Source organism: Haliotis asinina, chromosome 11, assembly GCF_037392515.1.
Source record: "Haliotis asinina isolate JCU_RB_2024 chromosome 11, JCU_Hal_asi_v2, whole genome shotgun sequence".
NCBI classification, from domain to species: Eukaryota; Metazoa; Mollusca; class Gastropoda; order Lepetellida; family Haliotidae; genus Haliotis; species Haliotis asinina.
In genome coordinates this window covers 16,401,774-16,415,252 of record NC_090290.1, presented here as the reverse complement: position 1 = coordinate 16,415,252, position 13,479 = coordinate 16,401,774, and the positions used below count along the sequence as shown (strand labels likewise).

Genomic DNA, 13,479 nt, shown 5'->3' with positions numbered 1-13,479 from the left:
GATGTAGCAGTAGGAGAAAGAGTAGTGGTCGTAGATATAGTAGTGATGGTGGTAGTAGACGGAGTAGTGGCAGTAGGAGTAGGAGTTGTAGTAGGAGGAGGAGTAGTGGTAGTAGATATAGTAGTGATGGGGGTAGTTGTAGACGGAGTAGTGGCAGTAGGAGTAGATGTAGCAGTAGGAGAAGGAGTAGTGGTAGTAGATATAGTAGTGATGGCGGTAGTTGTAGACGGAGTAGAAGTAGTGGCAGAAGCACTTGTTGGAGCACCAGTACGAGCGGTGGCAGTGGATGTACTTGTTGATGAAGTAGTTGTAGATGGATCAGTAGCAGCAACCGTAGATGGAGCTGTAGGAGTGGTTGTGACGGATGAAGTTGTCGTCGATGTTGGAGACGTCACAAAAGATGAAGCTGTCATCGTTGGTGAACCAGTAGTTGTAGTTAGTGGTGCTGTAGTTGATGTGGAGGAATCATCTACTCATGAAATATTCACTATATTGTAAATACTGACCGTTCATTAGCTTAGCTACGGCCACGGGTGTGAGCTTACGTGAGAGGATGGAAGTACCCATTAAAAGTACTCAAAAAACAATACATACGTTTGTTTTTAAAACGAACGGGCTCACGACATTTATATGTTCACAAGAAGTGAGAGAGGTAATATTTAGCATCGCATCGCCAATATCGCAGTTATACCGTAACGACATTAATTTATTTCATATCAATATTAAAATCGAAAATGTAAAAAATCGAAGGACTGTAAAATACTCGAGTATCACTGATGTGAATATAAAACTAGCATGTAAGACTAAAACATGTTATTTAAAGAAAACAATACATTGTAATCCATAGGCTATAGATCGCAAGGAACCATGGGAACTCACTGTACCTTGCTACCTACGTAGTCGTTTTAATTTGTGGGTAGGGAAATTTTCCTGCAATCGCCAACGGCTGAAGGGATGGTGTAAAGTACTTTAAGTCCCCACTGTCACTTGAATGGTGATCTACCTTCAGTTGTTGGCAATCCATAGCCTGTTATTATTTGTATTGTATTCTTTAATTATACATGCTAGTTCTACATGCTAGTTAAATATGCATGCCTGTTTTGATATAATTCAGTTATAATTACTACTTTTAAATATATCCGTGCTATTTTACTTGCTTTACGGTCCTATGCTAACATATTAATTATCATAAACATATAACTTGATTTGGTCACGATATGGATGAAATAATACCGATACTGACCACATTTGACTCGGTACGTATATTCCTGCTATTCTACTGGTGGTATTTCTTATGAAAGTAGGGAGTCAATTTCACTATTTCTTTCCAAGAGTAACATTTAGGAATGAAGTACTAACAGTTTAATTATTTATACAGGATATCCATTTTCCTACCTGGAGTTGTCTTGGTTGTTGTTCTTGTTGTTGCTTCTGTGGCTGTCCTGGATTTTGTTGTTGTGGATGATTTTTGATCATCGGGAAGCAAGCATACGAAGTCTGCCGCTGACGTCACCGGAATACACACCTCTCCAAACTTGCAGGGGGTTGAGCTGCAAGCGTGATTCTGAAAGATTGATATAATTGGTAAATGCACAGTCACGTGAGTAAGTAGGGTTATTACCACCAAACGTTTTCACTTTTTAAGTAATTGTATAAAAAAACAAAAACGCTGGTACAGATAAACTAAAGCAAGAATCATTGGTCAAAACGGATCATGATCCCGATAGCAAAGCTACTGTCATGCGAATCATGTATTTTTCCAAACGTGAAACGTAATTGTGGGATATTGTTCCAAATGCATGCGCATGACTGTGGCGTAAATACTGATGTTGGACACTGCAAGCATGCAATATCCAGTAAACCACCGCAGATATGAGCCCATGGCTAACATGGGGGCTTTACCACGTCAGCTGTCAAGAACCTTTCTCTACTGCCAGGTCACCATCAACAAACAGCAAACAACAAAATGATAAGCCGCTACCAGAAAACAGGTGAGACCCAAGGCCGCTCATGACTGGGAACACCATGACGCACGACACTGGCCGAAGACATCTAACAGATCCACCTCCGGAAAAGATTCGTGACTGTGACGTCAACGACGGAGACAGCACCAAGACATGCCATCAACAGACGAACAGTCCTTCAACGACCTGTTATGGCTGGTATACGAACCATCTATCCCTCACCTGGAATGGTCTTGATCTATACGTCGGCGGCAGCGACGTGATTTGGAGAAAGGGTGCTGTTTACAGATGAAGACCAGTTCGGGGGGCTTAGAAATGACGGCAGAATTCGAGTATTTTGATGTAGATTAGAGCAGCCAGTTCGCGAAGTTCAACCGTTCAGTAGAGGAGGCGTCATGGTATAGGGTGGCATTTGCGGCAAGAGAACAACAAGAATGGTTATCATCCGAGGAAATCTAAATATCCAGTGATATAGTGATGAAGTGCTGCGAGAATTTGTGGTGGCCGTTACTCAACAAGAACCTTTCTTGAAGAAAGGTCATTTTCTGCAATATAATAACGCAAAGCCTCTCACCTCCAGAATGTTCCAGAATACTTACACAATTATCTTCAAATTATTGCCTCGAGCCCCTTTGAATACCTACAGGAACATCTTGATCGTTAGTTGAGACCGTCTATACCACCATCTATTGAATCGACAAGAACTTCGCCAGGCTGTCGTCATTTGTTTTATTCACTGACTCTTTCTTGTTGTAACAAATACAAGACAAGCATTTACATAACATTTTTGGTCAAATCATGATTTTTTATCCTGTTAAATAAGAATCCAAATCTCAAATACTTCGTTGTTCCTTTTTCATTTATTTCATTTTTTCTGTCAAGTGAAGTCGGTGATAACTTTTCTTGCATCTGTGCATGATCAGGACTTTCTGGGTCAAATCACACAGTACTGACTGCCAATTGTAAACCTGAAATTTTCAAGTCATACTTCAGTCACCTAACATATAACTGAACGAACAGCTTTGCTTTGAATGTAATCCATGTGGTGAAGCATTCTCCAAACATCCATTATTTTTGTATCAACATTGATTCAATCCCATATATCTCCCAGTTTCGACAATCGTACATTGAAAGTACAGTTCCCCTACTTTTCTTGAAGAGTATGTTTGAGGAAAAGGTTTGTGACAGGTAGAGCATAAGGTTTATTGAATTTTACACCTCTACACGGGTGAAGAAGGCACCCGTGACGTGCACTTCCTTGTGATGGGTGCTGTGTAACGCTGATTGCTCTTTGCAGTGTGGACTGGAGGAAGAATGTGTCCAGAGCACCAAATTTGCTGGTCGTAAGAGGCAACCGAGCTGGGCTCCCTGACTGCCCTGGATTGCACTCCTGTGTCGGGAGAGGACGGGATTCTTGTGGTTGAAGGTAATAGGAGCATGGATCTGTGCCCAAGACACTACTTTAGCCCTTAGTTTACCTAAACGGGTGGTTTACCTGATTCTACCAATCGACTGGTTACGCCAAGCCCTGTGCATGGTGAGTATTTTTGCACATTTTTGTTGACAGGTTTCGGTCGTTTCAATTTGATGTATTAAAAAGTGCTAAGAGTCCCATCCAAGCTCTATGTATAGTGATTATTATTATTGCACTGGTTTAATGTTGTTTCAAATTTTGATATGCAACATGATCAATATATTCCACCGCCTTGAATTCTATGCCAGATAGGTGGCTCATGTGCCAGTGTGACGATGCTGACCCTTGAAATTGTCATCAAGGGCCGGTCCAGTCTGAGATTAAATTAATGGAAAGTTGTTCATGTAATACTTTCTGGTATATGAGAACATTGTATCCCTGCTCTCAGTATCATGGATATCCGATGTACATTGACACCGCCCTTCTTGACTCCATGGTATTTCTACATGATTATTCTCTCAATGAGAAGAAAAGACGATTGCAGGATCTAGATCTATCAAACAAAAATCCTTAAATCAATGATTCTTGGCCTTGATTTCTGGTGGCAGCAGCTGCTGATCTCCAACGCTGTTTCTGGAATATGTGATGAGGCAAACAAGGCTACTCGTCTGTGTACATTCTTGTAGAATGTTCAAGGAGACCGCCATCTCAGAATTCGCTTTCGATCAAAACATTTGCAAACATTGTGGTTGCTGCGTGTGTGTGCACAAGACATAAAACTCTTGTCAATACATAGTTTGAGACAGTTGCCTGTCTGGCATATCTGAGGAGGATATCGCTACTGAGTTGAAAGAACAGGCTGTGACAACAGTTAAGTGCTTTACAATCAAGAAATATGGTGTCATTTTACTTATTTTACTTATTTTACTTGACAAATACTTATCTCATGCCGTTTGTTCACTCACACCATCCCGAATCAATCCAGGCAGGTTATTTCAATATCAAGTGGAGGTGGAGGTCCCCACTTCACCCTGATGCTACCAATGCCAACAGGTAGGTCAGGGGTCAAGCTCATGTGGTGACTGTGGTGACAACTATGAGGGCTCTGGCAGCAAAAATGATTTCAGATGCCGTAATTACATTGTGATGTATAGTATGCTGCATCTCCAAAGCTTTGCACAGTGTGGCAAACAGAATCTAAAATAATAGTCTTGAAATGTCAGTAAAACATTTCCTGTCAAGAGTTCTTTCAAACGCAACATGTTATATCTGAGATTTCACTTTTTTCACTACAAATTCTTACAGTCCCATCCGGGATGCGAACACGCACCCTCAGAGTCAGGCACCTAATCGCTAGCACACGAAGTCAGTGGCCTAGCCCGCTCAGCCACCGGGACTACCACAAATATGGAAGTCGGACAAATGGTATTCTAGACTGCGTGTTTTGTGTACCCCTCTGATAAGTGTAAATTGGCACGGCTCCCACGGCCGAAAGTTATAATTACAGCTTGCCATTTAGAAAGTGGTCACATGCAACATATGTCATATTTCGGATTTCACTTTCTTAGTAAAGTACAAATTCTAGTACTTTTTGGTTCTTGGTTTAATCGTTAACTCACACTTAACGTTTCTGTCTCATATTAAATCCCTTAAAAACTAAATGCGTGAAGGCTCTCGAATTGTGTAAAGTTGTTTAGAACTCAAAGTGGAGAGAGGATCAAGCGACCCTCTTACACCTATATCGATCACTGGTCCATTCAAAACTCGATTATGGCTCCATGGCATGTGGTGAAGCCCGTAAAAGTAACCTTGAACTGGATTCTATCCACCACCAAAGTTTAAGACTTCGTCTCGTGTCTTTCAGAACTTCACCTATTGGCAGGCTCTACGTTGAGAAAGGTGAACCATCTCTTACACAACGTCTTATAAAATTGTCTTTACAATACCTTACTAAATTATAAATTACTAAATTATACTCTAGTGAATCAAACCCTGCCTACAACTGTGTTTTCAATCCCCTTTATGAGGACTTATACAACAAAAAATCGTCTCTTGTTCCGCCTCTTGGACTGAGCATTAAGCCATTTATTGCTGTTTTCGGCATTGAGCTGGAAAGTATAGCTCTTTCCCGTCTTCTTTCTTCTCCTCCTTGGCAGTTGGTTAGGCCACAAGTTGACCTAACATTAACTGGATTTAAAAAATCAGAAACTAATGAATTACAGTATAAACAAGAATATCATCAATTAAAAAATAAATATATCAATTACAAACCCTTATTTACAGATGGGTCCAAGGACGGTGATTTATACAATACATCTTCTCGTGTTCCGCCTCTAGGACACAAAATGAACCATTTGTTTCTTCGGCCGGCATTGTGATGGAAAAACATAGCTCCTTTCCTCTCTTCCTTGGCAATTGGTTAGGACGCATTAACTAACATTAACGACAATTAAAAAATCAGAAACTAATGAATTACAACATAAACAAGAATATCATCAATTAAAAATAAATAAAGCAATTATAGATCTATGTTTGCAGATGGGCCCGAGGACAGTGTCTCAGTGGCCTGGGCCACTGCCATTGGATCCAGAACAATATCTTCTAGATTACCGGTTAACAGCTCTATTTTCACAGCAGAATTTGACGCTATATTATCTTAAATGTGTTCAGAAACATCCTAAACATAAGCAGTACATAATCTTTTCAGACTCTCTCTCCTGTCTTTAGGCTGTTAGAAACATATCATGTAAACGTCCCCTTTTTATAGAAATTATTGAATTATATAACTCTTGCTACTGGCCAATACGACATCGTCTTACCGTTACATCGTCTTACATCGTTACCGAGTCACGTAGGCATTTTTGGTAACCCAGTGGCCGATCCTGCTGCCAAGGCAACTCTCAACAAATCTGTGACACTACTTCTCATTCCATACTCAGTAAATATAGCCATCATTAGATCCTAGCTATATACGTGATCTGAAGCAGACGAAGTGGGACACCCAGGTATAAATAATCCGGAAGCACGACGAAGGGTCTCAACGCTTGATCAATCATTGGCAGATGTTAAACAATTTCCTCTACCAGGACCAATATTCAGGAACACTGGGCCTAGTTTGTGACTAAGAGGAATAGCACCCCACACTATTATGCTTGTGTAGGTATGGACCTAGACGCGAGTCTCTTTCCAGGACACAATGATCTGTAAACAGCCCCCCGCGTCGTCGCCACACTTTCACTCTGACCTTTTAAAAGAATTAGATTTGTTAGCTCATTTGTAAATACTTAAACATTTTATGATAGGAAGTTTGAATTAGTAAACTAAGATTGTTCGTGCTTGTATCGTCGAGGGGGTTCAAAGTACTGTCAAATTATTGTCCTCCAGAGAGGGTACGTAAGTCCCAAAATATTCAAGGTACGTTAAAACTTTCCACTGTTTTTAATCGCAGCATATGTGTATTTTATATTTGTGGCTAGATGTGTGTACATTGCTAACAGCTAAAGTGATGGTTTACATCTAGCCCATGCAGGAAGCAAATATACTGCAAGTCCCCATGGTCGCTAGTATGGTGATCAATCGTCAGTTGTTGGCGGTCTATAGCCCATCATTATACTGTCTTGTCCGCATTCGAAATCATTTGAAAGTTAGAGTGAGTGAGTGAGTTTAGTTTTACGCCGCACTTCCAGCAATGTTCCAGCTATATGGCGGCGGTCTGTAAATAATCGAGTCTGGACCAGACAATCCAGTGATCAACAACATGAGCATCGATCTGCGCAACTGGGAACCGATGACATGGGTTAACCAAGTCAGCGAACCTGACCACCCGATCCCGTTAGTCGCCTCGTACGACAAGCATAGTCTGAAAGTTTAGAGATAGATTCTAGTATTACATCTAAGTTTCTGTGATAGTCTAGTTGGTTTTAATGTTCGTTGACAGGTTTTTATAATTTACATGTATTTATAGTGAATTTACAACTTGCTTTAGTCCCAGTTTTTAGTCCTGTAATATTGCCTATGTGACTTTAAATTTTAACTCACTAACCCGTAGCGAAACGCTTCTGCAAGTGATGACAGAAAATCTGCCGATTTTGCGTCAACGTTGTCACGGGCAGTCTTCCACTGCGAGGACGTTCGGCTGTGCTTCCATTGGCTTTGACTCGTTGCTGCTGGCGGTATATTGTTCTAGCGAGGACAGAAAAATGATTTGCAACATGCCTTGCAGTCGAACCATCATTCCGTCCCCTTGATCATCGGGGCATGTCGCTACTGTCGAACAGTGACGATCCGATGCATATTCGGTGGCTCTTTTTGTAGGAATAACACTACGGGATGTACGTACAGTGTCATTTTTTATGAAATACGAACAAAAACCTCGTTCTATCATTACTTAAGTAAATGCTTTTAGGTTTTTTTGTCGGTTTGGGTTTTTTTCATGAAATACAGAATCTGAAGCCAAATTTTCTTGAACATTTTGAGCACTTGCTATGAACCAGGTCTAGTTAACATATAAGCCATAATAATAATAAAAATTGAGATGAAACATACCTGGCAAAAATGTTGACGCTTCTTTTGCGGTTAAGTATATGTTCATACAGATTGTTTGTCGTATAGTGTGCCTAGTCCTGCAGAAGCGGTCCTCTGATTTCTCTCAGGATGTGTCTGACCTGGTCTAACCATTCATTGCTACGAGTGTCGGTGAAGGTCACCCAGTCGTACTTCACACAGCAAGGTTGAGTTAATTTTGAAAGAATAGCCAAGGTTCGAAAACCAAGCGTGCACTGTTTTCAAATTAGTTACGGGAAACCATTAATTTTTAAACATGTCGATAAAATGCGCTCAGAAATGGGATCCTTGGTTGTGTGAAATCAGCAGTGCTTACGTTATCACTTTTATGATAAAACACTCTCAGCGTCAAGATATTGAGAGCATAATTTAGTGCCTTTATACATTCAATATATGCGTCACGCTCCAAGAAATAACGAATGGTGACGCCATTCAACTGCTTCGCGCTACCGATTACATGCCGGGACTACTCGAAGTAGCTTTCTGTGATCTCACATATTATCCGCCGTGGACTAATATCAGTAACAAGTGAAACAACAAGCAACACACGCCACACACGGTTATTATAGTGCTTCTTTTTAAACCCCAAGGAGGAGCCAGCCTCACTTTGAGCAAGTCAGATGGAATGGTAAAATAGTGGAGAAAAAACCCTAAGACTTGACAGGTCCCTAGCGAAAACACACCTGTTAGGCTAAGTAAAACAAGTGAAATATTTCTTGGGCATCCGCGCGTCACTTTTATTTGTGCGCGTAACAATTACGTATTGTCATTTAGAAAAATATTTTGACTTTGCCGCTTCACAATCATCCATTTGTCCACTATAAGAACGAGTGTGACTGAATCTACAATAGCACGTGCTAAACTTCCCAAGCTGTATTTCTGAGAGAAATGAAATAAAATTGTGTCCTCCCTCGTCACCTTTTTCCTATATAAAATTTTAAAAAAAGGAATCACCACATCGTCACTCTTGAAAAAAAAGGTGCCCGAGAATCATTTGATTTTTTATGCATCCTTACAGTCGAATGAACTATAACCCCAAACCACAATAACGGGCTCGAAATTGACTGATATATTGTTCCCTTTCGAGAGCTTTGCATTCATCTTGATCAGGTGAGCACGAACGGTATTATTCAAGGCCAACATCATTCAACTCTGTTGAGGGCGGTTGCGGTGAAATACGAAGCGTAGTACAACGGTAGAACTGTACCTTTCCTGTTATACCGTACAAAACGTTAAGACAGGGAATGATGCCGGAACTCAAAGCTTCTATTATAGATATAACACACCGAACAGGACATATACAGTATGACGCTGCATATTAAGAACAATGAACGGTTCAGGACCTGGAACGTATCTTGTTAGAAAATACACTACCACAGCGATCTCATATCTAAGGAAACCTTGAAGGTCAGAACAGGCCTTCAGCACCCCATGCTTGCAAAAGAAGGTGTCTCTGCTTGTCGTAACAGGCGATTAACGTGATCGGGTGGTCAGGTTCGCTGACATGGTCGACACATGTCATCGGTTCACAGTTGTGCAGATCGATGCTCATGCTGTTGATCACTGGATTGTATGGTCTTTATTTTTTACAGACCGCTGCCATATAGCTGGAATAATTGCTGAGTGCGGCGTGAAACTATCATCACTCACTCTGATCTCATGGAGGCCCCGGTGTCGAGGGTATGTTATGTGTGTTACAGTTCAAAATCAACACTTACAAGCAAAAGAAGCTAGAGTCAACTAGGAGTGGCGGTGGTAACCCATGAGATTTCAACGATGTCAAGACCGGGGGCTCTCGTCATTCTCAGTATGGAAACAGCCTCGGGAGTTTTGACGGTTGTGGGTGTGGCTCTCACATTCATTTCACGCCAGCTGCTATGTAAAGCATTTAAACCCAAAAAGATTCGCGTCCTCTGTTGGGACCATATCTCCACAGCTCTATGCGACATTCGTAACTACTCGTGCCATTCCGCCAAGCCGGATGGCGTCTCGTACGCCTCTCGTGGCCATGTTTACGACTGGGTCCTGTCTAAGCGCAAATGGGCATGGAAATGAAAACAGTCTAGTAATATTATCGACGAAAGCTAACTTTGAATTTCCAAACATGGCTCTTAGAGTATCTACATCCCGTGGGCAAAATAGCAATGCGGTCATTCCCTTTGCAAATATGTTTCAGTGTTGAAAGTTGTTCATCTTTTAGCTCAAAGTTTATGTTATGTACTTTGTATAGTGTTCAACGGTTCCACCAATTCATGTTTCGAAATGCGTTTTAGTACGCGCGATTTGATTAGTTTGCCACGAGTCTTGGCAATAATGGCGTACGAGAGGGGTACGAGGCTTCTTGTAGGTCACGGAAAGAGACGAGTAGTTACTCTATGCGATAGTACGGTATCCAAGGAAGAATTTAGTCTAGTGGCGTCTGAGATTCGAATTAAACATCATGAAAACCATGGGCATCAGTGAAAAGGGGGAAAAAATGTCATGGAACAGGGGTGGAAGGCAATCCCGTCAAGCACTTCTTACCGAAACCAAAGAACTGACAGGAAAATAACGCTGAAATGTTTTCTCGATGTAAATATGAATGATGTCAAACGTTATCAGAAATCGTAGAACAAAATGCTTAACAAATTCATAGGGATTCGAACTCACAAATACTGTTTACTGAAACATTATTTTCCCAATGTCATTCAAACTTAAAAACTGTAGTCCAGTGGGAATGAAGGATCGGGGCTACCAAAGTGGACAGTGTGACTTGCTGGTACCCGCGTGGCGTAAAAGTCTAGAATGCCAGCTTCTCTTTCAAGCCACTCTTTCCATGAACTAGATAATTTTGCCGTCAGGTTTTCATCAATGTGTAGTTCAAATGCCTCATGAAGCCATTTCCTATAACCGATGGAGCTGGAGGGAGAGCGTGATTTTTGCATTTCAACAAATCATAGCACAATCTGAGATTATTCAGTAGTCCTTCAAAGCCTGCAATCCGACGTACCTCGGACACCGTAGGCCAGTTGTCTGGACCCATTGTGGTTAAATTCTTAACCAAATTATCATGAAAAGTTTGGCCTGATAGGTTTTTACTACTTTTTATGACAATCAAAGAATGATTTTATTATCTTTATTTGTTTTTGTTTGTTATTTGTTATTTTTCCTTTCTTTCTTTTTCTGTTTTTGGAGATGTTTTTGTTTAACCTTTCCTCCTGGGCCTTGTCAAGATCTTCAATAAAACTCATCATGCTATAGAAATATCCTCTGTAAGCTTGAATGATATCTTGTATTTCATCCCAATATATACGTGTATTGTGTCTCCTTATCCGAAATGCTGTTCTCTGGGGTGTCTTCATCAATGTGAATTGGTTTAGGGCTTCCAATACTCGACATAATCAACAGCGCTTACAAAATTTCTTCGTCAGTATCAATGAGCCAGGTGAGTTGAAAATGCCCATGTGAAATGGGCACAATACAACATTCCAGAATGACTCATGATTCAAAGCCCATCCCACCCTGTCTGCAATCAGCTCTCTCACAGAGTGTCACCCTTACCCACTACATTATGTTTCACTTGCTAACACTTTTTGATGGGCGTTCGACGTGTCCATGTTAGATGTATAATGCTTGATCAATTCATGACCCCATCCATCAAAATACATTATGGGTCTGGGCATCTTCCTGTTAATTACAAGAACCATTTATCATACCCTGTGTGTTACAAATGTATGACAAATGATGTCTGGAACATTTGAGGAAGAGGAAACTGATCAGCATGTCTCCCAAACCCCATCTGACAAGCATACCTTACCTTGATGTTAGAACTCAGAGCTGGGACGTACAAGTCTCCCGTAGACATCATTGGGGGAGTTCCAGAACCAACGTCTTCCGAGTTCAGTTGACAATACTTTGTCTTCGTGTTCCAATTTACAGACAAACATTTCGGCGAGTACAGACAAATTCTATGACAATGTTCCAATGTTTTAACCTTTAACAAGTCATAACCGTGCCCTAGCAGAATCTTGTCGTACGAACCACCCAGATTCACAATAGAGGTAGGATTGATACCGTTACAGAAGACGACAAAAAATTGGAACGGAATAACTTTGGACGTTGTCAGCTCCATGACCGACGGTAAACTGGGGTTTCCGCGTCCTCTTACTGAGTATTCATCTCTTCTCTATCGGATGAATACCTTCTAAACAATGACTGTCATGAGTGACTTATAAATGTTCATATACATTAATAAATGCATGCAATGATTGACTAAAATGTTCTGTTCGTTAAGACTGCTTCGGAATTACGACCTCGTCATGGCTTGGTTTCATGGATGGATGCTCAACTTTTATCAATGGAAGTGTCAGTCCGTTACCATGGAACTATGGATCTGTTCAAGCAGTTACAGCTGAGAGAGTAAAGAAAACGGGGTTAAGACGACAGTTAAAAATGCAAAGAGAAGACTCTTACCTCAAAGCGAAGTTTTCTTCTTCATTATGAATGTTACGGTTAATAATTTGCCGTGCCAAAAGGTGTAACAAATCCTCACAGAACCAGCAAAATATAACACTAACAAATCTAAAAATTCAGTAATATGTATTGACCAAAGAGCAGGATACAAAGATTCTAGTATAATGCAGCTGAGTCAGATCTAAAGAAATCGGTCAAAACTATAATATCGACTCACCAAAGGCCTGGTTTCAGAGTGAGAAACTACTAATTAGTGAGATCTACTAATTATTTCACAGCCAACGGTCAGGTACAGATATGTTGATCTTGAATGTAGGTCAGGCGAGACGAAGAACCAGACAGATGTAGATAGGTCGAATGATGACACAACTCCAGTGTAAGTCCGTGTGTCTGTCAACACAACAACCAGCCTTTAATATACGTAGTCACCGATTCTTGAGCATTCAAGCGAAGTACGGAACCTTAGCGTCAAAACTCTCAAGCGCTATCTTAAAGGCGTGCAGCTAAACACTATTACCGTTGATACTAAATGTGAGCCATAATAACTATAACTTAATCAATAACAATACAAATTACAGAAAATAAACTCTCGTAACATGAGGAACTTAGTGTTTTGGAGTATCTTATGTTTGTATGATGTATAGATGTTTCTTTCAGAATCAGAGTTGAGTATAGGTAGATGGATGGATGGTAGGAGCTGAGTTGAGTTTTACGCCGCACTTAATATTCCAGCCATGTGGTGGCTGATACATGGAAGAATGGGTGCTAATTTTCTTTCGTGCCATCACATCTGAAAAAAATTATCATATTTATTCTGGACTGTGTCCCTCCCGCCCACCATCCCCTACCAATTATGATAAAATAAACTCCCTAAAATATAAAGCCCTCAAAATAGCCATAGGCGGAAAGACTCCTGACTTTGTATTTGCTATTTCTTCATCTGGTCTTTGATACGCCCCTATCAATACGCTAGTTTAGTATTCTACAGGTGTATTATGATATGGTGTTTTATTCTCAAAGTGATAATATTATTACGGTATCGTTAAACACGACTACCACATCGATGAATTGTGGTACTGTCTCAAG

The 13,479-nt window shown here is 40.7% G+C and overlaps 1 protein-coding gene across 1 annotated transcript in view; it reads right to left on the bottom strand.

The window, feature by feature from the left end:
- Positions 1–12,052, bottom strand: part of LOC137255305 (integumentary mucin A.1-like) — a 33,574-nt gene extending 21,522 nt beyond the window's left edge. The window contains exons 1-3 of the mRNA XM_067792756.1: positions 11,738–12,052; positions 1,449–1,564; positions 1–162 (exon numbers count right to left, since the gene is read on the bottom strand). The exon at positions 1–162 is cut by the window's left edge and continues 219 nt beyond it. Of these exons, the coding sequence (XP_067648857.1) occupies positions 1–162; positions 1,449–1,564; positions 11,738–12,052 (593 nt within the window). The remainder of the gene's footprint in view (positions 163–1,448; positions 1,565–11,737) is intronic.
- Positions 12,053–13,479: the final 1,427 nt, after the last annotated feature.